The sequence below is a fragment of the Sycon ciliatum genome, chromosome 7, assembly GCF_964019385.1.
Source record: "Sycon ciliatum chromosome 7, ocSycCili1.1, whole genome shotgun sequence".
NCBI classification, from domain to species: domain Eukaryota; kingdom Metazoa; phylum Porifera; class Calcarea; order Leucosolenida; family Sycettidae; genus Sycon; species Sycon ciliatum.
Window position 1 is genome coordinate 25,995,696 of NC_088649.1, and position 24,747 is coordinate 26,020,442.

The 24,747-nt window shown below is 47.1% G+C and overlaps 1 protein-coding gene across 1 annotated transcript in view; it reads left to right on the plus strand.

The window, feature by feature from the left end:
* LOC135820628 (neurogenic locus Notch protein-like) overlaps positions 1-24,747 on the plus strand; it is a 28,182-nt gene that overhangs the window by 1,146 nt on the left and 2,289 nt on the right. The window contains exons 2-12 of the mRNA XM_065333667.1: positions 532-855; positions 2,634-2,717; positions 3,990-4,076; positions 6,218-6,298; positions 6,648-6,734; positions 7,683-8,060; positions 10,239-10,553; positions 19,052-19,135; positions 20,961-21,050; positions 21,376-21,465; positions 22,736-23,443. Of these exons, the coding sequence (XP_065189739.1) occupies positions 532-855; positions 2,634-2,717; positions 3,990-4,076; positions 6,218-6,298; positions 6,648-6,734; positions 7,683-8,060; positions 10,239-10,553; positions 19,052-19,135; positions 20,961-21,050; positions 21,376-21,465; positions 22,736-23,443 (2,328 nt within the window). The remainder of the gene's footprint in view (positions 1-531; positions 856-2,633; positions 2,718-3,989; positions 4,077-6,217; positions 6,299-6,647; positions 6,735-7,682; positions 8,061-10,238; positions 10,554-19,051; positions 19,136-20,960; positions 21,051-21,375; positions 21,466-22,735; positions 23,444-24,747) is intronic.

Consider the following 24,747-nt stretch of genomic DNA (forward strand, 5'->3'; position numbering starts at 1 on the left):
CGCGCATACGATTTAGGAGTCTTGAAGAAAAAAAGAAAAAAAACTGTGCTGCACTGACTGTGCATGTGGGGACCAGCACACTCATGAACATGTACACAATGTGGCCTGGCCTGTGCGACACATGATGCAAGGATGGCATTTTGTGCGCAATCTAGCTGCACATGCACAGATTGTGATAGAAGCGCCTACCACATACTAGTTGCTAACTATGGATGCTGTTTTGCATGGTGTATTTGTGGATTTTAGTGTGAACAAAGGTCTAATAAACTTTTTTTATTCTTCGGTCATTTTTTATTTTTCCACCTCTCGCATACATTTTTAGATTTTCAGGTGACGAGAAACATAGAAATAAAAACGTGTGGCCTATCGGTAGAGTGACTCTACTCTACTAGGTAGCTAAAAATGAACACAGCTTTGGCCTTGCTATTTGCACGAAAAGCAGCGTTAAAGCAATAATGATGCCGCTTGTCTTAGTTCTCTTCCGCCTATTTTTGTTTCCACCCGCAACTGTATATGCCCTTTGTTTTGCAGCCCAATGGCTCCATGCCAACGATTCTGTATACGCCGCAGCAACTCCAGCACTCGGACCCAGCGTGACTGAGCAGTGCGCAGAGAACGCATGTCAGCAGTACGGACTTCGCCTCATAACCAAAGACTGGTTACAAGAACATGGCCATGTGTTAAGAGAACGCTGGCTAGAGAGATTGGCTTTAGATAAGTCCGACAGATTAGGTTACCACGTCGCGCCAATCCTGGTCAATGGTCAGTCCCTTTACAGAACAGTAAAATTTAGCAGACAACATGTGACGTTTAAGAACAAAACAAGCCATGAGGATGCCAAGATTCTCTGTGTCAGTAAGTGAGAGAATAATAAGTGACTGTTTTCTGCGATGGCTGTCCATGCACAAGCTGTGTGTTTGTCCCTGTTTGTGCCGCTAACGTGATGAAGATAGTTGTGCGTTTGTGTAAATGTGTCCCGTCGCTACGTGCACTGTATGAACAGGGCTTGTCCCAACGATGTGCCCACTTGCAATGTGCAAACATGTCGTCTCCCAGCATTTCTTGCACCCACGGTGAATCACAACATTGAGAACACTCCCAGAACTTAGATTCAGGCTGTGTTTCTTCTGTGTCTTCCCAGGGTAATTTCGAAGTCATTACAGCATGTTTTGATTCTAAGGTTTTGTTTGGCGCAATATCAGTTTGCGGCAGAGACGGGGGAGAATTTGCTCCCTGGATTCCAATTGCGAGGAATCAAAATGCATGACAAGCTGAAGTTCGACATGCCACCAGGGTTGAGATAATTTACAGACCACTTTTTGTTGTTGTCAAGAAACAGGGGGAATTCCCATGACTGTCACCACGTGAGGAGGTGAAAGTTTACTACTTGACGTAAAACCCCTGGCGAGGGCTGTAACCCTACTATTTGCCGACGGAGCTGAGAACTTTCCTATGCAAATAGACTTTTCGATTGCTCAATTCCATTCAGGGAAAGCCGAGTTCCGAACATTTGAGCATCTGCAGTATGCACTGCACAGTAATACGGATGTATCTATCGTACAGCAAGAGCTCAGAAACCGTGTTGGAAGTGTTATGGTGTCATGCATCCCGTTCTATGGTACCGTGCCTTGCTGTCATGCTTCCATTCTATGGTACCGTGCCTTGCTGTCATGCATCCCGGTCTACGGTACCGTGCCTTGCTGTCATGCATCCTGGTCTATGGTACCGTGCCTTGCTGTCATGCATCCCGTTCTATGGTACCGTGCCTTGCTGTCATGCATCCCGTTCTATGGTGCTGTGCCTTGCTGTCATGCATCCCGTTCTATGGTACCGTGCCTTGCTGTCATGCGTCCCGTTCTATGGTACCATGCCTTGCTGTCATGCTTCCGGTCTATGATACCGTGCCTTGCTGTCATGCATCCCGGTCTATGGTACCGTGCCTTGCTGTCATGCATCCCGTTCTATGGTGCTGTGCCTTGCTGTCATGCATCCCGTTCTATGGTACCGTGCCTTGCTGTCATGCGTCCCGTTCTATGGTACCATGCCTTGCTGTCATGCTTCCGTTCTATGATACCGTGCCTTGCTGTCATGCATCCCGGTCTATGGTACCGTGCCTTGCTGTCATGCATCCCGTTCTATGGTACCGTGCCTTGCTGTCATGCATCCCGGTCTATGGTACCGTGGGTGTAAAAGCCCAAGAACAACTCATCTTGTTCCTTCAATTCTGCGTGACAGGTTTTTTTTAGATAAGCTATTATCCCCATTCTAGTGTTATAGCAGGGCTGCCACTTGCTCCGATTTTTTTTGGAAATCGTCCGATTTTTGATCCGCGGTCGGAAAAACCGACCGATTTTTGTTTTGAGCACTTTTTAGTCCAGTTGGCCATTCGGCGCTTCCAGGTCGCGTTTGTCCAGTCATTGTACATGTACATGTACATGTAGCTGTAAAATGCAAATGTGTTGACCGTTAAAAATGTGTTCTGGGACCCCAACAGCAAGCCATTTTCCTAAATATTTTCACCCGGGGGACCCCCCAGACCCCCGTCAGATTTTTCTCCCTCCAAGTGTGGCAGCCCTGTTATAGACTGCATAAGAGTAATCCGATATTGACTTTTATTGTCTTTTTCTGCACAGAGTCCTGTGGGAGCGGTGTTCTTGCACCAAGCATGAGTTGTGTATGTAACCGCACTATGTCCTACGGTGAAGAATGTGAAAAGGGTAAGACAGCAAGCCATTAGGTTTGTGTGCATGTGTGTGTATATGTGTGTATGTGTCTGTATGTGCGCATATGCATATCTGAATGTGTGTGTATGTGCGTGCTTGTGTGTGTATGTGTGTGTAGGTGCGTGTATGTGTGGGTAAGCGATTACAGGGGGCAAAGCCACCTGTCTGGTTGGTCCTTGTTTCACCGGACCACTTTTCGGGCCGAAGTTTCCTTTTCTCTTTCTAGAGAGCCGATGGGAGTTCAGCGATCGATTGGGCGCAGTACCATGTGCATTATGTACACAGCACCGTCTAGGGAGACCTGCATGTACTGTGCCTTATATGTAGGGCTCTCAGGGACAGACTGGCGGCACAGGTTTTTTTTTGCTTCATGTTGATCGAGAGTCGGAGATGGCTGCGAAAACCTTGAAGGCATCTGTTCCTGAGATTTCTTATATTCCCATAGCCAGCAATGTTTTTAGTTTCCAAAACAATTGTGCGAGGAAACGAAGCCTGTAATGTGCGCTTCTAAGCCCTAACGGCACAATCTTGGCTTTCCTAGATTATGATAAGGGTGCAGGTTCAGTGCTTTGCCACACGACTGTCTATTCTTCCGGCCACAAACTCCACATTAGAGAGGTTATTCCGTGCATTTCGCCACCTGAAGACGTCACAAGGCCGTCTCCATCATCTGATGGTTTTGCAGTATCATCAAGACGGACGAGAAAAAAGTACTTTCTCCAAGTTTAGGTGATACCATCTTAACTGCAAGTTTTAAAAGGTAAAATGTCCAACTGAGACCAGTCCAAAAGTGGTCGCTACCGCCCTGCATTAGGTTTTTGTTGTTTTTATCAGAACACACACCTTCCAGAGGAAGGGATGAACACTAACAAGAAGCCGTCCCTACATCCCCTGTGTCTTGTTTGTGTTCTTGAGCTTTGAAATGTGATTGGCTACTTATACTAATGTTCCAGAAGGTTCTAGAATTTCGTCGGCAACCGGTTTTCGTAGATTGCTTATTGGTTAGGGACTTAGAACATGGCTGCAGGTTGCCGAACTTCTGTTCCCTTCCTTTCTTCTTTATTGTTGCTTCTTTACTCTCTTTGCGTTCCAAGTGTGTATAGAATATTTCTTCTGTGACGATTATTTGTAAAACTAGAAAGTGAGTGCTTTGACTTGAGTTTGTGCGTGATTGCCTCCGGGGGCCACTTACTACACAGTGACCTCCTGTGCATTATTTCTGCGTAACTCACTCCATGCATGTGCTTTTTTCCCTGCCTGTTGCAGCATGCAAGTGCTTGAACCAAGGTGAGTGTGATAACAAAGGTGAATGCAGCTGCCCTAGGGGATTCACCGGCCACCATTGCCAACTCGGTAAGTAGAAGTGAATTCGTTTTACTCATTTCATATGGCTGGCGTGGGATTTTCAGAGCGTACATCCATGTAAAAGTGGGCTCCCCTTTACCTTACGTGTATGGGTAGGCTTCGCGGTAGTTTTAACAGGGGTGACAGAGAACTAGGACATGCATACTGGTCTTTTTGAGTGCTCGCTTGAAATAGGAGTGTTGGGGTGACACGAATATTCTAAATCGTACCGAATATTCTGTAAACGAATTGAATAAGTATCGCCGAAGTAGCACCAACCTCTTCTTCAAATTGGATACCGGATATTCTATAGTTTGTTTGTTCTCACATCACTAAAGAATATGTAGACAGTTCTGTCTGGTTCAGCCTTGTGAGCCATAGTCCCCTTTCCCAGCATGCCAACCACCGCATTCTACTGCCATGTACTTGAGGTTACTCAAAATTTCAGAAATTTTCGGTGCTCAATATTTTCGGTATGAGGGCAACAGGCTAGGTTAGGTGGACAGAAAGTTTCGGTACAGAGCAGCAGTTCCCTATTGGATTATGTGTGTTAGTGTTTGTTTGGTGTCTTGAAATTTTACGTATGAAACAGACGCACCGAAAGTACCGAAAATAAAAGTACACAGAAAATTTGTGAAATTACAGCACCCTAATAGAGAGGTTCGACACTACGTAAAGCTGAGCAACTTTACGTTAGTGGTACATATTTAGGACTCTCTAGCCAGGTCGACCCGGTCATACACTGCCGTGTTCCAAGCTGCCAAGGGCAGGTACGTGATTCGAAAACTCCATAAGGCGGAACACAGGTCCTCATGCAGTGGGACTCTCCATTCATCGACTAATTATGTTGTATGGAACCTCTCTAATGTTGTAAGCTATAACCTCACACGGACCTAGTCAATGACTGCAATATTAGGCTGTGTTTACATGAAAATGCACGGCCAGTTTTCCATTTTCGGTCCCGCATTTCTTCTTTCGTTTTCGTGTGTTTACATGATCGATGCTGATCCGAGGTGGTCTCCGTTTGTATCGTTTTCGCGCTTCTACACGGGAGCAAAGGATCCGCAAACGTTCGTCATGTGCCAAGTGTTGTCGTGGAAGCACCAATCACACTCCAGGAATAGGCCACAAAACAACACTCGTCACATGACGAAAATTGTAAAAACAATTTTTTGGATTGCCGGATCCGTGTAAACGGCCGAAAACGAAACAAACGTGACGAAAAACGAGGCCAGCATACCGTTTCGACTGTTTACACACTCAAATTTATCCTGCAGAACAATTTCGTTTTCAAATTCTTCCACCTTGGCCAGCGTTTTGGTTTTCTTCCATTTTGGTCTACAACTTTTACGTTTTGCTCTTCGTACCGTGTAAATGAACCATGCATCCGAAAGGATTTTGTTGCGTTTTCACCCCCAGCTTTGTCGTGTAAACGCAGCCTTACTTGCACATGCAAAATGTCCAAAACCAAAACACAATGTATTCCGATCTGAACCGAATGCTTCGAATTGTTATCCAAAGGAACAATTCCAGAATATTCAGAATTCGTTTCACTCCTAAATGACACAACAAAAAAGCACGAACAGTTCACAGTTCAGGAGTAGCACAAATTGCTATTTTGGAGTGTGGCCGGAGAACTGTCGTCTGCAAGTGCTCTGGTTTGGTCTGGTTTTGTCAAATGAAAAACCTATTACCACCCTCTGTCTTAAGTTGGTCATGTCACGTTGTGCTTCTGTCGTCATTTTGTTTGTTAGCAAAGTTTCAATTGTCTGAGTGTGCCGCAGAGCAGTGATGGTAATTTCTACTGATAGCACTGATTTGTAAACTGCTGCTTGTCATTCCTGCTTTAAGAGTGCTTACCTTCCAGCAGCAATTCTATCTTTTGGAAGAAGGCCATTATGATCGAAACCCAGATTTATCCAAGTTTCCCTGGCCCAGCCAGGCCATTATGATCGAAACCCAGATTTATCCAAGTTTCCCTGGCCCAGCCAGGCCATTATGATCGAAACCCAGATTTATCCAAGGTTCCCTTGTCCAGCCTCTTTTACTTTATACATATTATGATTGTCTTTAGTCTGCCTGACTCCGTTTCCGGCTGATTCACTCTCTCCTCTTCTTCCTCTTCGGTCTGTGCTATGTGATGGATGCAGTTGTGTGCGAGGAACCCTGGGTGAAAAAGAGCAAAGTGTGTGAATGTCAACCGGGACTAGATAGACCCAACTGCACAGAAGGTAAGGGCTAAAGAAAGCTACTGTAATATGCCTGCGTGTCAAATAATGTATGATCCAGGGGTTCATGCATGCTGGAATGTTGTATTCGGAGTCGAGAAGAAGAAAAAAACTTCTATGTCGTCATGCCAGTTCCTCCAACCAATTCTACCTCTTTATTCTATTCATGTGGAATAAATAATGCATATATATGGGGAGTTGGTCACTCTCATGAGTTGAGCTATTTTGTTGTCAAGAGTTAATTTAACGTCTCCATGTTATCATGTTCAAGGACATGTCAAGAACCCGCTTTTCTGTTCCTCTCTTTGTGCTTTTTTTGAAAATGCGTGAATATTCCCAATCACTGCTGCAGCATGTAATTGCTTGAATGACGGTCAGTGCACTGACGATGGCAGTTGCAACTGCCGGAACGGTTTCCATGGAGACAAGTGTCAGCATAGTGAGTATTATGCTGTATGAAGTGAAATCCAGTGTGCTGGCATATTTCTGTGAAATGTGGGAATACATGTACACATTAAAGAGACGTTGGTTTTTTTATCTACAGGTTTGGGTAGAAACTATTTCTTTCGGTAGAGGCGTTCGTTTCTTCTTCTCAAAAGGGTGGGTTCTACTTTCCTCTGCCGGCTCTACAAGGAAAAGTTGGTTGAAGCCGGTAGAAGTTTGTAGAGCTACGTTTGCTGTGCATATTTCTGTGAAATGTGGGAATACCTGTACACATTAACGGGGCGTTCGTTTATTGATCTACAAGTTTGGGTAGAAACTATTTCTTTCGGTAGAGGCGTTCGTTTCTTCTAGTCAAAACTTCAAGTCAAAAGTGTGGATTCTACTTTCCTCTACCGGCTCTACCAGGAAAAAGTTGGTGGAAACCGGTAGAAGTTAGTAGTGCTACGGTATTTCCGACAAGATCAAGGATTTGTACACCTCCATACGGAATAGAAACATTTCACGTACATATCGTGTAAACTAATAAATCCGGTAGAATAGCGTTCGTCCACTTACCTCTACCTTCTTCCTCTATCGGTAGAGTGACTCTACTTTACCAGGTAGCTAAAATTGAACGCAGTTTATAGCTGAGAGCTATTAGAATGGATATGCTAAGGTCTGATCCTTCCAACAAGGCCAAGATGATGAAAGTCTATCAAGGTGAAATGAGAGGGCAAAATGTAATGTTTCGTCCTGAACTGTGGGTCAAACGATACCCGGAGAGAAAGTGCACTGGCAAGTCAGTTTGCTGGAGGAAATGGAGCTAAATGGGCGAGTGGTATTTGCATAGGTATATAATTTTCAATTGAACTATGCTACCGCTGCTCAGGAAGTGTACATCTTGTTTATGTGTGCTTTCTACTTCACCTGACTGTGCCTTGCATGTGTAATGTGTTATGTTCAGCTTTCAAGACAAAGTGCCTGGGTACAGATAACGCAACGTACACCTGGATGGCTCTCGCCAGCTTGCCGTGTCATCCACACCTCGACGGTGACAGCTGCCAGAAGAAAACGAACTTGACGCATGCTCGCCAGATGTGCACAAGAAGAGGATACAACGTGGTAGACCATGATTCCTTCACCAATCAGACGCTTGGTGTGCGCGACTGCATGGAAGCATTGCTCAACGAGATGGTGACGAGCTCTTACAGCAACCCTACTTCAATATGGACATCGTTCGTGAAGGATGACCAACATCTCATATACCAGCAGGGCAAGAACAGTTTGACTAAAGAATTGTATGATAGTGATGGAACAAGCCATCATGATGTCATCTGCGAAGGTAGGCTGTTGGATTGTGATCAAATGAACCCGTGAGAGAGATGCTCAGTAGCCAGCAACCATTGGGTAGAAAGTAATACTATGCATGGTTAGCATTTTACCATTCACGCGATTTGCGACGGTCGGCCTGTACCCGTTTGTTGTGTGTGTAGAAATGGTTAGCATTTAACCGTTCGCTCTAAATCCAACCGTACTCGTACCCAACACCCAAAATACCATTGGTTTGGTACCGTTTCGACGATAAAAAGCTCTGTTTAGCGGAAGAACGAAACGGTAGGATTCCAACTAGGGTACGTCACAAGTCGATCGTTGTGTCAGAAACCGAAATGCTAACCAGTGTCTTGAAATCACACACAAAATGGTACAGGCCGACGTACGGTCGAAGTGAATGTGAATGGTAAAATGCTAACCATGTCTATTGACAGGGCTAGAGGACTGACAAAGAGAGGCGATGCCAAGAGTGATTACAACCTTCATTTAGATTTCCCACTCCAATGGGAAAACCTACCCATCTAGCCGGAGTCGGACCCAGACGCGAGTTACCAATTCACCCCATCTGCTAAGAAACAGTTCATGTCTATGCTTGTGTCATAACCCGGCATAACGGTGACAACTGGGACGTTCATGAATTATTCTTTGCATATTTTGTTCCATTTGTTCGTTAGAAAAATATCATGTTGTATGCATCTACGCCGGAACATACCATCAGCCAGTCCAGACATGTGAACTATGTATTGAAAGTTTTCGTTCCCTTCTTCTCAAAACACTACAGGATAAGAAGGAAATAAACTAAGGGCATGTTTGATTGGTGAATCCGGATTCAGATTAGAGTCACTGGAGCAGTCAGAACACCAGTTACCAATCAAACAGAACGGCGAATATTTTTGCCTGAAATATTGTAGAACTCACGATAGCTCACCATGCCGCGAACTTCAAAATTTACACAGACTTCAAAGATGTTCACATTGCTCAACATGCGAAGGCAAAACAAACTTGAAAGGCAACTACAACCGGAGAAGAATCTTCGAAGACAGCCAAAAAATAAATCATGGATGTGGGGACCGCCGTGTAATGTGCAAAATCACACTTAGACCTCCATGTACATCACCACGCCCTTTCGTAATCACTGGCATGCCAAAATCTATTCGAATGAAAACAAAAAAACGAAACTCATTGCGTAGTCATGTCAGGTTCTCATTGGGCTTTGCAACAAGCTCTGGCTGCTCCAGCCTCTGGGGTCGGAGTGGTCAGAACATGTTCTGAACACTCCAAACCTAGAGCAGACCAGTGCAGACCAATCAAACGCCCCTGTTCAAAACGCCCCTGTTCTGGATCCGACCAATCAAACACGCCCCAAGAGACTACAACTATAAAGATACAAAGTTAATTTGTTCATCACATTATTATGTCGGCATCGTACGTTTTATTCATAGCTTGGTTAAAACTTCTTTCTCCGGGACTGCTTTAAGTGCAGTTGCGCTCGGTGAAAATAGACCCAAAGTGCAAAGCTGGCTGCCCTGGATCAGTTCTGATTACATCATTGTATTGTACATGCGTACGCGGCCACATTTGTCCCAATTCCACGGCGTCAATGGCCGCGCAAGTTGAAGGCACTAAATCTGCACGCTGGGCCGGGTCTCACCGAGAGCAACTGTACTGGGTAGAACCACTGGGGTGGTTTGCAACAGTGGCGTACTGCTGGTCACTGAGGTCTGCCCAGCCACATGCAGCTTTAGGTATAGCCAGCATGCTGCTCATCGAGATGTTTGAGTAGCGGCAACCTTCCTTCTTTGTATGCATAGAACATTTTTTTTCACTTTAACCTCTCGCCCCGGTTTTTGACATCGTTCTCCTTGTGTGTGTGTGTGTGTGTGTGTGTGTGTGTGTGTGTGTGTGTGTGTATGTGTGTGTGTGTGTGTGTGTGTGTGTGTGTGTGTGTGTGTGTGTGTAAGTGTGTGTGTGTGTGTGTGTGCCCGGCAAATACTCAGGGTAGGGCTGAAACGATCACTGCAAAGCGGTTATCGATTACCTTCTTTTTTTAGTTCATTGCTCTGACACTGCCATCAGACAAGGTTTCATTGAGTACGACTATAGAGCCCAGGGCAGCCGTTATTCGAGTATATTTCATTACTAATGTACCTATTATCTGCCCACTACTGTATGTGCCCTTGTCCTGCAGCCAAGTGGCTCCATTACAACGACTCGGTATACGCCGCAGCCACGCCATCACTGAAACCCAACGTGACTGAGCAGTTTGCAGAGGAGGCATGTCAGGAGTACGGACTTCACCTCATAACCTATGACTGGCTGCAAGCACATGGCCATGTATTAAGAGAGCGCTGGCTAGATAGATTGGCTCTTCGGCACGCACCTTACCACGTCAAACCAATCCGAGTGAATGGCAACTCCCATTACATAACTGTAACGTTTAGAAATCGCAGTAATCCATTTCAAAATTCCACAATTAATCGCCACGCCAAAATCCTCTGTGTCAGTAAGTGATGATTATATTTTAGAGTGGTTTTATCAATGGCTGTCCCTGTGGAAGCAATATTTTATTCATCTGTGTCTGCAACCAACATAACGAAATAGCATATCATGTTGGTTGCGGACACAGAGGAATAAAACATTGCTTCATTTGCCCCTTTAATTTGCCTTATAAATGAAACACCTCATACCAACAAATGTTTCAGGAAGATTCCCAACCAAAATCACTGTTGCAGAGCGATTTCTTGGGTACTACCGGCCGGTGAGAAGGCATGCAATCTGTCATTATGAAAATGCCTTGAGTGTCAACAGGTTTCGTCCAAACATATCTGTGCCATCATGACTTATACAAACATGCATTGTGGCAATGCAGATTGGGACAACAGTAATTGTGCCAGTATAATTATCATATGCCAACATCTGCTATGCCAATGTCTGCTGTGCCGAAATATAACTATGATGTAACACCCACAGCACACCTACCTCCTCGACCCAGTCACTCAGTGTGGGATTTCTGAATGTGTGTAGTGTTCGGCGGAAGGTAGCAGAAGTTCAAACGTTCATCTCAACACGAGGCATTCACGTTCTCGTGATAGCCAAGACATGGTTGACCCCGGATGTGTCCGATCAGGAGTTGTCCATCCCGCACTTCGAGCTATACAGAAGAGAAAGACCTGATCAGCGAGGTGGCGGAGTTGCTGTGTATTGTCACGAGTCACTGGCTTTACGACAACGGGCCGATTTACAGTGCGAGCTAGAGATGCTGTGGCTGGAGATTCTAGCCCCTGGTCGACATGGAACGCTCCTCGGCTGCTGTTATCGGCCGCCAAATAGTTCTGCTGCCTACTGGACCACACTGGATCAGAACGTTGAGCAAGCTGTTCAGGGATGTCAGCAGTCCACTGTGGCGACTTCAATGTTGATTTTAGCAATCCAACTTCTCCATCTGCATCCCCTTTGTACAACATACTTTCCCACTTCAATCTCTGCAATTATGTTACATCTCCAACTCGAGTCACGGCAACATCATCCACAATGCTAGATTTGTTTCTCTCATCATCCCCTTTGGATGGTACCTGTGCAGCAATACACTTAGACATAAGTGATCACTTTGCTGTGCTGGCCCGGTTGAGCATTCACACACACTGTAGAGCATGCAGATTCTTAAACCTTGTACCTGTTGCATTGTAGTCTAGAGCCTGTGTCACTGTAGCTTGGTGTGTTAAAACCTGTACAGTTATAAGACTAGTATCCTTTGCATGTGAAGTTCGAACCTACCTTTTTCCAGAAGCTTTCCTTTTTTTCTTTACTTTCTTCCAATACATGTCTTCTGATTGGCCGAATCTGTGCCATCTCTCTATCTCCTGATTGGTCTAAACCGTTGCTCGTTGTTATGTGAAACCTGAACTCTCTTAGTCTTGGCACATATAAAAAGCTCTGTCTCTGAAGAAAGATCATCCTTCATTTCTTCAACCACTTCTCCTTGCTCTGGTGAGACTTGTTGGTTGTTGTGTGCCCAACCACTTGGGCCACGCTACAACTGGTGGCAGCGGTGGATGTTTCGGGGTTTTTTTTCATGCTATGTTTTTGTTGTTGTGACAATGTGAAGTGATTCCTGGTTCGGAATGGCCCAAGCACAGCCTAACCAGCAAGTACCGCCGGCCCAGCCGCCCCGTCCGGGCCAGCCAGTTCAGCCAGCTCAGCCAGCCCAGCCAGTTCAGCCAGCACAGCCAGTTCAGCCCGCCCAGCCAGTGCAGCCAGCCCAGCCAGTTCAGCCCGCCCAGCCAGTTCAGCCCGCCCAGCCAGTTCAGCCCGCCCAGCCAGCTCCCGTTCGACCCATCCGGCCATGGGCAACTCCGGAACGTTTTGATGGTGGAGCAGCCTCGGACTGGACTACTTGGCGTGACCACTTCACTCAAGTTTGCCTGGTTAATGAGTGGACGCCGCAGGACCAGGCACAGTACATCCCGTTGTACTTGATAGATAATGCGCAGTGCTACTACCAGTCGCTTCCTGTCGCGACACGCCAGGATGTTCAGCAATTACTGGTAGCTCTGGAGGGTCGGTTTGCTCCACCCGTCAGGACCGACCTCCACAGAGCGGAATTGAAGGCCAGACGACAGCGAGGTGAGGAGGCGTTGTCTGATTACTGCGAGGTGATTCGCCGATTGTCTCGCAGAGCGTACCCTACCTTGCCAAACCTCGTGCAGGACCAGCTGGCATGTGACCAATTCATTGAAGGTCTGGACAGCAGAGAGTTGCGCATGGAGGTACGTCGCCAAGACCCCCGAACTCTTGACCAGGCACTGCAGCAAGGACTTCGAGCACTTGCCATACTCCAAGCGGACGCTACTACTAGTGCGTCTCAGCCAGTGGCCGCGGCTGTCTGTGCTGCCAGGGAAGATCGTTTGGATGCCTTATTAGTAAGGATGGAACGATTGGAAACCGCTCTGTCATCTTTGCAGCGACCGCAGCAGCAACCCCAGCAGCAACCCCAACAACAGCGCCGCTGTTACCATTGTGGGAGTGCCGAACATCTGATTGCGTTCTGCCCGACTGCACCTCCACCCCGGGGACAACGTCAGCGCCCTTCGGGAAACGGCCGGGAGTTGGCATAGAGGGTCCAGAGTCAGCTCCAAACCACCATGGCCCGGAAGTGCTGCCCGCCGCGCCTTCCGATGTAGTATGCCATTCCGTTGCTGTTGACAGTTGCCAGTATGTTATCGGCAAAGTAAGTTCAATATGCACAACTGATGTCCACATGTTAGTTGATTCTGGAAGTTCGATTTCGTTTGTCAGCTCAGCATTCTATCAACAACATAAGCATATAAAATTAAACAAAATTTCTACATCAGTCCGAAGTGTTGATGGCAGTGGCGTGACTGTGGAAGGAGCGGTGGATGTGCAGCTAGAGTTTGGCAGCCTCCAACTTCAGCACACTATGGTAGTTGCGAACATTGAGCCTGACGTACTATTATGCATAGACTTCCTCCGTAGGCACGGTTGTATTATGGATCTGGGACAAGGCTGTCTGCACTTGAGCAATCAGACCCTTCCATTAACACAGGGAGTTGGGCCCAAGCACCTTTCATGTCAGAGAGTGGAAACAGACCCCATTCCAGTGCAATTGGCTGAATCTGTTGTTCTACAGGGCTATTCTCAGTTGATAACGCAAGGTAGATTACGTGACACTGAGTTTATGTCTCCATCGTGCGGAATGGTAGAGCCAACAGAGTCGTTCGTAGATACATTTTGTGTCAGTGCAGCTAGAGTGGTCACGACCGTGAGTGAGAACAGTACTGTTCCTGTCAGGTTGCAGAACCTGCTACCACGGCCTGTCACTATAAACAAGGGTACAGTTGTTGGCATGTTCGAATCTTGCTTTGTTGAGAAAGCCGCAGAAGCCGCGGATGAGCCTGATTGTACTGCTGAAAGCTGTAATGCTGCTGATATGTGTTCTGACCCTGTTGAGTTGTTTGACCTTAGTCATCTCGATACAGAAGAGGCAGCAGCCGTCAGGTCTCTTCTCTCGGAGTTCAGCGACATAATTTCAACGGGAGCAATGGATCTTGGCTCTACCGGTGTTGCCAAACACGACATCGAGACCACTAGCAGCCAGCCTATTCGCCAAGCCCCTAGACGATTGCCGCTTCACCATGCCAATGAGGTTCGTGAACATGTTGAGCAGCTTTTAGCTGAGGGTTTAGTCGATCCTTCCAACAGTCCTTGGGCAGCCCCTATTGTTGTTGTTCGGAAGCTTGATGGAGCTATTAGACTATGTGTCGATTATCGCAAACTCAATGCTGTAACTGTCAGAGACGCATTCCCCATTCCGCGGATTGATGATGCCATAGACAACATGGGTGACGCACAGTATTTCACAACCCTAGATCTTGCATCCGGTTACTGGCAGGTAGAGCTAACTAATGCAGCAAGGGCGAAATCAGCATTTGTCACTCCATTTGGATTGTTTGAATGGAAAGTCATGCCATTTGGGTTGTGCAATGCCCCAGCAACTTTCCAGCGCCTGATGACCATGGTTCTGGGTGATCTTGTGCCAAGCGTATGTTCAGCGTACATAGATGACACCATAACTTTCTCGAAAACATTTCAAGAACATCTGGTTAGACTGCGCCTAGTATTTGAAAAATTCCGGGCAGCAGGTTTGAAGGTCAAGCCTCGTAAGTGCCAGATTCTGAGCAAGTCGGTTACGTATCTTGGGCATGTGTTCAAGGGAGGTGGTGTGAGCTCTGATCCCAAGAATTGCAGTTCGGTCACCAGTCTCAAACCACTTAGCTCTGCAACCGAGGTTCGTCGATTTGTAGGTTTTGCTTCCTACTACAGGCGGTTCATTAAGGACTTCGCGACAATTGCAGCACCGCTACACAAGCTAATGCAGAAACAGGCAAGCTTTTCGTGGACGGATGAGTGTCAGCAAGCGTTCGATATCCTGAAGCAGAAGCTCACGTCATCTCCTGTCCTGACGTACCCGGATCCATCCCGCAAGTTTATCCTGGACACGGATGCTTCTGACACTGGTATTGGTGCAACTCTATCGCAGGTTGACGATCAGGGCAGAGAGCAGGTAATTGCGTATGCTAGTAGTTAACTTAGTAAGAGCCAACGTCGCTACGGCACAACTCGGCGTGAGATGTATGCAGTGGTCTTCTTTGTGCAATACTTCAAACATTATTTGCTGGGTGCAAACTTTACCTTGCAAACCGATCACAAAGCCCTTCTCTGGTTGAAGGCTTTCAAGGATTCGGAAGGTATCCTGGCGAGATGGTTGGAGAAACTAGAAGCGTTCGATTTCACAACTGTCCACCGTAGAGGTACTCAGCATGCCAACGCAGATGCATTGTCACGGTTCCATAGCCAACCTGCGGACAATTCGGAGCATCCTGCATCGGCCACTGCCGAGCCTTCAGTAATGGATCCAAATATTACTGTTGTCTGTCCTTCCCAGTCTTCCATTCCTGTCCCTACAGCCGTGCCATCAGTCTCTCCGGATACAGCAGCTGGTGATGCATTGACGCAGGATTCTGGACATCAAGCATACGTGGGTAATGTTGACGTTGAATCACAACCTGCAGAACATGCGAATGATGATAGCAATTTACTTGGAAGCAATTGGGCAGATTTTTTTAGTGCAGAAGATATTCGCAGAGCTCAAGCGGAAGACAGTGACATTGACTGCATGATTGGTTGGCAACAAGCATTGTTAGACAGGCCTAAACGCAGTGATAGTGCTATGAAAGGAGCATCATTAACCTTGATACGTCTGTGGAGTCAGTGGAAACGGCTGGTTCTGCAAGATGGCTTATTGTATCGTACGTACACTTCAGTAGATGGTAGCAACTCATTTCTGCAACTTGTTGTACCTGTCAGTTTGCGACAGAGAATTATGACTGGGATGCACAATGAGTGTAGTGGTGGCCACCTCGCTACTGAACGTACTCTAGAGAAGGTGAAAGCTAGATTCTATTGGCCTTTTATGTCGTCTGACATTGAGCTGCATTGCAAGGCGTGTGCGCTTTGTTCAGCTAGGCGTACCCCAGCACCAACCGCTCGCGCTCCGATGAAGGTGGACCAACCATCCTTTCCACTGCAACGTGTCGCTATGGACATCATGGGACCACTGCCCAGAACAAATCGAGGTAACCTCTACATTGTTGTGATTACTGATTATTTCACGAAGTGGGTAGAAGCGTTTGCCATCCCGGATATGACTGCTAGGACAATAGCTTCGGCACTGATTGATGGTTTCATTTGTCGCTACGGTGTGCCACTGTCTATCCACACTGATCAAGGTGCGCAATTTGAGTCAAATTTGTTCAAATCCATCTGTGAACTGTTAGATATGAAGAAGACACGCACGACTCCATACCATCCTTCTAGTGATGGTTTAGTTGAACGGATGAATCGCACACTTGAGAACATGCTGAGTGCCAGAGTCAATGCCAATCACAATGACTGGGACCTGCATATTCAACGCTGTTTACTGGCGTATCGTAGTAGCGTACATAGTTCAACCAAGGAAACCCCAGCTAGATTGATGTTCGGCAGAGAGCTTAAGTTGCCAGTGGATATTATGTTTAACGACTCCAGAGAACATGTCAAATCTGTACCTGACTATATGATTCGTCTCGAGATCTCCTTGCAGCAGGCATTTTCTCACGCTCGATCAGCTGGCGCTAAAGCACAGAAACGTCAGAAGGACTACTATGATGCAAAGACGACCAAGCCACGGTTTGCGATCAATGACAAGGTGCGCTTACACAACCCAGCTGTGAAAGCAGGCAACACAAAGAAGTTCCTCAAGCCATGGACCGGGCCGTATCGAGTTGTCGAGGTGATCGATGACGTGGTGTACAGGATTGAGCACTGTGATACAGGGAAACTCCAGGTGGTGCACATCAACCGGCTCAAGTCAACGACTCAAGTACCGGAGGAGCAGCACGCTCCAGTGCCAGCACACCTACCTCAACCGGCGCTAATTGATTACGTGCAAGACGCAGTTCCGGCTATTCCAGTTCCGCCTGTTCCGGTTCCAGCAGTTCCGGTTATTCCAGTTCCGGCAGTTCCAGCTGTTCCAGTTCCGGCTGTTCCAGTCCCGGCTGTTCCGGCAGCTCCCGTTGTGCCAGCCGTTCCGATCATGCCACAGGCAGGTGGGTATAACTTACGCAATCGGGCAAATCTCCAGAGGCCGGTGCGATACCGTCAATCGTGCTGAATGCCTTTTATATGCGAGGAAAAGTTGTCCCTCACGTCATTCTCGCCATACTAGGATCATCTCTCCGGTCTGGTCCGGCCATGTTTGCAATTTCGGTGCCAATCTTGGCAATTTGCCGCCCAATGAGCCGCAGTTGTAGAAGCAGTAACAGCAAACATTGGAGTGAGTTGAATTGGAATTGGAAGGAAGCACAAATGGAAGAAAGTGAAAGCTCCACGTGCTGATGGCCCAAGTGAAAAGGGCTCTCACAGGTTCCGTATCTCCATATGTTGAATTTTGCTGTACATGTCGGCTATTTTCCGCCCAATGAGCCGCAGTTGTAGAAGCAGCAACAGCCAAAATTGGAGTGAGTTGAATCGGAACGAAGCATAAACGGACTAATGTGAAACCTCCACGTGTTGATGGCCCGAGTGAAAAGTGCTCCCGATCCCACGGGTTCCGTATCTCCATGTCCATATGTGTTGAATTCCGCTTCAAACGTGGGCTAGTTGCCGCATAATGAGCCGCAGTGGTAGAAGCCGCAATAACAGCCAAAATTGGAGTGAGTTGAATTGGAACGAAGCACAAATGGAAGAAAACGAAACTTCCCCGTCGACTGTTGGTGGCCCGAGGGAAAAGAGCTCCATGGATCCAACGGGTTCCGCATCTCCATATGTTGAATTTCGCTGCCACTCAGGGCTGTTTGCCAGCAAAGGATACGCAATGGTTGAAACGGTAAACCAAAAAATAACAAAGGAATGAAACAACCAAACTTTTGCTGTGCAAGGCGCGAGGAAAGGCATTCCCGCGGGTTGGGTCCCGCCAAATGTGCAGTTGTCGTGGCAAAAAAGGATCCGTTGGTTCGGGCAACCCCGCTCCCCGAGGTGGGTTGACGGGATCCAAATCCAAAGGATCCGGATTCGACCAATCGAAAGGGTGCGAATCCAGTGGATCCGGTGGATCGAGATCCCGATCCTACCAAACGAACATGACCTAAGACAGTTTCAAAACTGGTTATCCTCGAAGCCTGTTTTTGTCTTGCTTGTCCGGAGGCATGTACACTTTCGTATGTGCGTAGAATAGTTGCAAACAAGGCGAGGGAACCGGATAATCGAACACACCTACTGTATGTATGCACTGCATATGCTGTAAATCGGTAACCAACGATTTTCTTCCGGATGGCAAGGGACCCGGATAAAAGAGGACCGGATAAGTGAGGTCTGACTGTCCCAGCAATATATTCAAACTTTGGCACTACTTCATGAAAGGAGATTTAGGTTGTGTTTTTGTTTCTGGGAGAAAACATTTCTGAGCTATTCACCCTGCAGACGTAGAATTATGTGATAGTATGGGGCTGAGAGCCTTACCGAGAGTATCATATACATTGGCATCACCTACAGCGCTGGCTTAGCAGCAAATGAGTTTAAATTTGAGCTTAAATCGACAATGACAAGATACCTCGTCACGCACATGAAGCATGGACCACTGTACAAACTGCTTTACATTCGGTGGTGGAAGAAGTGGCAACATATTAATTTTAGTGTCCTTGCCCAACGCTTGCCGAGCTGACTGGGTGCTGACGTTGGATAAGGAATATCCGATTAGCGATGGACCTGCAGCTTCCACTGATATGGACCATTCAAATCAACACCCACAGTCCGACATGCCCTGATATAATTTTTTAACCGGACTTTCCACTCAATTCAGTGTGTTGTGATGCTGCGAACATTCAAGTGTAGCGAACTGTGAGCGAGTGATGCAATGGAGCCTTTTGTGTTGTCTTTTCTGCGCAGAGCACTGTGCTAATGGCGTTCTGGCCCAGGACCTGAGTTGCAAGTGCAACCGCACTGTCTTCTATGGAGACTACTGTGAAAAGGGTAAGACTGCAGGATAAAACTGTCTAAGTCTGTGTGGATTATACATGTACTACAATGGAAATAACCCGCTGGTGAACGGGGTATACTGCTGTCTATATTTAAGGACCAACAAAATCCGCGTGTGGCTTATACTCAAGGGCAGCTTAATTAATGCCGATTCACAACACCACTTTCTGCGACGCGACTTGCGACAGTTGCAACTAGAAACTGTCTGTCCTGAGCTGTCGCGTACAGTCGCAAGTCACCTGTCGCAGAATTTGAAGAAAGTTCAACTTTTGCGACATGTGATGTTCGACATGCGCAAATGGAGTACAGTTTCTACCCTGGGTGCTCATGCAGTGCACGTGCATAGTACTACTACACGGGTGTTTGCAGTGCATGAACTCTGGCCAGTCGTCCCCGTACTCAAAATGCGTACGCATTCGGATCTACCGTACATATCCTCGTATTTTGGGCGAATCTGAACGGTACGATGCGGTCGAATTGGGCCTGAATTTGCCCTGAACCAGACGCTTTCGAAGTAAAATTAGGCATTTTGAAGGCTACACGGGAACGCTGCGGCCATGTCTTCTTTCCTGCGTCTTTTGTTTGAAAATCGGAGCGTTTTTGAGCTCGTAGTTTCGTCTTCGTTGTGGAATGGCCGTGCGTACAGTCTCCTTGGAATTACCAATGTCACACCCCCGTTTATTACATTACTAGGAGTTTGGCCGGCAGCCACGATAGTTTTTATCCCTGGTTCCATATGTCCTTTTATTGAACAGCCAAACGAAACTTTGTGGTGCGGGGGTCTCAAGTTTGTCACTTTGAGTTGTACACAACAACCACATCAACACCTCAAAGAGCCAAAAAATCAAGTGAGCAAAGTATTTCAATGTTTCGCTTTTGCCTGGCCTGCTGTGAAGATGGAGACTTCTACTCGGTAGCAGATACTCGTATCAATAAGCTGGGAGGGAGAGCGTGGCCAGTAAAATGTTAGGATAAAAAGAGCCACATTCTCTCTCGGAAAAGGTCGTCGTTCCAACACACTTGCTCTACCCAGATCTGTAGTAGGCTAGATTTTGCATGCACGTGCGAGATTTGCATCCGTCGCGCACATAGCCAGAGTCGAAATTGTTGTACTCTCGGATTTGCTGCCATCTTGACGAGTGGCCTCTGCACACTAGTGCATAAGGATTTCGCATACATGAAAAAAAGATTGTGAACTGTGTGTCGCTGTCACGGCTTGTCGCAGCTCGTCGCAGGTGTCACAAGTCGCATGTCGCGTTGCTAGAAGTTGTATTGTGAATCGGCCTTTATACTCGAATGTGGATTTTACTCTGGAAAATACTGTTCATGACCAGGTGCTGATGTCACGACCGTATTTCCACACCCAGATTTTTTTGCCACGAAATGCAGCTACCTACCCTATAGTTTGGAAGGATGCACATCATTGTGAACTTGATGAAGGCAATTTGCCGAAACGTTGGAATAATTGTTGTGAAATGAGTTGAACTATTGCAGTGTTAATGGAAGAGAGCGTGTGGGCTCTACTCTCAACTGATTATGAAAATGCAGGAAGCCTCCCCACTTTTACTTCCCTATCTATCGCCGTTAATTAATTTGACGCAGAATAGGCCTCGCCCCTAATTTTTTGGGGTTGAACTAGTGATGTGTGGCTTTTATACTCTGGGAAATCTGGTGCTTGGACAGTCTGGCTCAACCGCTGGTAACTTGTTTGTGGTTCAATTGCTCCCTTCATGCTTCTCATTGCATAGCATGCCGTGATGCTTTTCCTTGCCATTCCCTGCTCTTGTTGCGCATGCATGAACATATCGTATCTCTACAGATGGCTGCAAGTGCTTGAACCAGGGTCAGTGTGACAACGAGGGTAAATGCATCTGCCCGACAAGATTCTACGGAGAACATTGCCAACTCGGTAGGTAGCAAGATATTCATTTTTGTCAATGCAAACAGTTATTTTGACTCATTGCATATAAGGCTGAGGTTGTGATCGTTTCTTCATACCCTGATCCAGATCCAGACCCACTACTACTATAATCATTCCGTTTGAATGTGGTGGATCTCCCCAAAGTGCACCTGGGGTGTTGTGTAATCTGGATGTTTAAAAAAACTGCTTTGACGTGTTGCACCCGATGATGATCATGAATCATGTACTAACCATGCTGTGCTGTTCTGTTGCTATTTTTGTTGTGCACTGAAACAATATGTACGTCATGCACTGCACACAATAACTGCTGCAGAGTGCAGAACATGTCTGAACCAGGGTCGGTGTAATGAAGACGGCACCTGCACCTGCGCTGAAGGATGGATTGGCGACCGGTGCCAGACTGGTAAGTGTCTACTTAATGAAGCGAATACGCTGCATTCCTTCGGCGTGCGTACTGCATGTTGCAGTTACATTTCTTTCGCTTTGTAAATCTATGTCCAGTGAAAGTAATGCCATGTGTTCGGATTGCAGTCCGCATTTTAAACACTCCTAATTTACACCCCCAAAAAATAAAAGGTCTGTGCTGCTCACACTCCAGTGGTTAAAATTAATACACCACGATGTAAAGGGTCAATGGGTATAATCTGGGCACGGATAATACTCAGGTACGGCGATTCCTCTGGAAAGTATGGTACATTGTAGTAGTTGATTTGCCTGTCGTCGGTTGGACTAGTTGAGCCAACTTGCATGCATGAACGGCGGTCATCGGCCCCAGCAACTTCTGGTCTCCTGGCTTGTTGCAAAATGCCCATTTTGTGTCACCCGGGAAACATAAGCGGGACTTGATCACAGCGGATTTTGAGAAGTGGAGTGTCCCTGCCTCATTAATATCATCAAGAGTCCATAATCCCGCAGAGTGCGCAATTAGGATGGGGTTGTGGGACGGCGTAATCCGTGATTTACGTCATGTTTGGGTCGGACTTGCGTCATTGCGTCGACGCGGTCAACCACGGTTCACACTTTCCCTACTCATGATGTCACACTATGACGTTCAACACGCATTTCGTCCCAGATCTGATCAGTGAAGTTGCGCACTCTGGAGGATTATGGATTCTTGATATAATGGTTTGACCTTGCTTGCAGCCGCCGTGAATGGTTTGTCGATGATGTAAGCCGAGTAGATTTATGTCAGGGAAATGCAAATTTTCTACTCCACTGGCCGAGTGGAGTGAAGAAATTAAGCTTTCCCCAGTGGTCACTAGAACAGGTTGGAATTACAGGCACACTACATCGCCTGATGTGAGTTTTCGCCATCACCAGACCCCATAGAACGGGTAGCCAGGCCGTTGTAGATGTTGGATGGGATGTGTTCTGGTCCAATGGATTGAAATAATCAGCTCCTACTCAAGCCCATCCAGCATCTCGACAAAAAGAACAGTATTGGCCGTGGATTTACAAGCCAAAAGTCTGCTTCATCTGTCATGCCGTGCCCCTCAAAGACTGTGAAGGTCCCTAAATAGTACCTCACATCTTTTTTTTCTCGATGTCTGCTGCGGGCATAATTTGCATGCTGCACACGTTTTTCTTTGGGATGTTCGTAGACTGATTTCTTACTGTTATGCCAATGTCTGGCATACTGACCAATGTTGTTGTTGTGTGTTGGTTTAATGTAGGGTGTGCGGACACGGACCCATGCTGCGTGAACAAGCGCATCGTGACACGCCGGGATCAGGTCTGCCGTGCCGCCACCAGCGACTGTGACGTGGCAGAGTACTGCGACGGCGAGAATGCCACATGTCCACAGGACCTGACCGCACGCAACGGCTGGCCTTGCTCCAATAGTCAAGCATCCTGCTGGAGTGGAGTTTGCCAATCACGAACTGGCCAGTGTCAGAGTGTCTGGAACGATATGGATCAAGGGTCAGCTCCTGAGGATTGCTTCGCGATCATGAACGTTTTTGGAGAACGTACGGGTAACTGTGGTTTCAAATCGTCCAATTCCACCCCAGGAACCTATGCAGCCTGTGCGGCTGGAGATGCCCTATGTGGTAGTTTGTTCTGCCTTCCACTTGCTCGAAAGAACCAACCCAGTAGTGATGTTCTGTCAAAAACCGTTCCCGTACGCGGTGATGGCGGTATAATCAGGTGCAATGGTTTGTACGCGTCCCCGCCAAGAAGCCACGATGACCCATCGCTCGTGAAGGACGGAACACGCTGTGATGCCAGCGGCGCTAACAAGGACCTCGTGTGCCACAAGCAACGCTGCGTGGACAAGTCTCGAGTCACCAGTCAGTGTTCGGTCGATGCTGACAGCGGCAAAGAGTGTGGTGGAGTCGGTGTCTGTACAAATGTAACAACCTGCCTTTACCCACCCACACCTGGTAAGTTTTTGTTTTCACTGAATACCACAGAACCATCAGATGCTGCACAGCGGGGGCGGTGGCATATTGGATGGAAGTGGGGGTGGGGCAAAAGTAACTCCTCAAACCAAAGGTCTCGGAATCATCGTTACTAACTTACCAACCTAGTGGGCGTTTTCAATTCATTTTTAGTTTCTGTACGTCCACGGTGCGTTTGGTTGGTACGATCTAGAACAGGATCGAACAGCTGGTGCACATGGCGCAGCCCCATGCCAACTACACGGTACTCCAGAAACAGAGCACATTTTTGTGAAAAATATGCCAAACTTAGTACATACTTCAAAATGTGTATGTGTCACCATGGTGACTGTGTACAGTACGAAGAGTCCAACTCCAAAGCGTGTGCACGTGATCATTTGGGACCAAAATCGATGTTCCCGCCAGGCTTCACAGTGAAAAAGTGAAACTGCTCGGTTTGCTCCGGCCTTGAGGCCGGAGCGAGCAGAACATGTTCTGGCCGACCCAGAACAGGTGCAGTGCCAACCAAACGCGCTGTTCTGGTGAATCCTGTTCTAGGTCGTACCAACCAAATGCGCCCCCAGTTGGCATATGGATGCGATGTGCTACAGATCTTGGCTCTCAAACTATTGCTGCTACATGCAAAGTACAAGCAACAAAATAGCCGTCACGCCTTTTTTAGAGCTGCCTTACTGCGTGTGAGCAAAACTCTGTATCCTCCAACCAAAATTTTCATCGGCTCACGTACTCAACGTAGAATGGTCATTCAAAGTCCTCAGATTCCTGAGGCTCAAGCTATTCTGACCTCTACTTTGCACGAGCCATGCAACCATGACCTACAGGGAACGTCCCCTTTCTTGGGCATGCTGTTCACAGACGGGCTCGCCTCACACGCAATTTGTAAAAAAATGGTTGTATCTGTGGTTCGCTCTTTCGCGCTATTACTGTCCTCGCAATTGGAACAGGCTCGGCCAAAAGCGGTATGGTTGCCAGGTATACTAACCACTGAGCTATGGATATGGTTACGTGTGGACACACGGAATTCGCAAAACAACTTCGTAGCACGTCCTGTGGTACTGCGCTGTAGGACTGTTTGTCAGGATGGTTCATGTGCAGTGCGAGCGCAGAAGGACCGGAAGTTGTGTGCGGATTGGATCACGTTTTCCAGTTTGAATTTTCTTCACATCGCGGATGTTCGAGCTGGGAAGGCAGAAGAACAGAGGTTCGAATATTCAGGGATTTTCAGCCCTAACGCAAACCCAGATTTTGCAATTTCACAAGAGTTTTAAAAGCCTCAGTACAGCTCC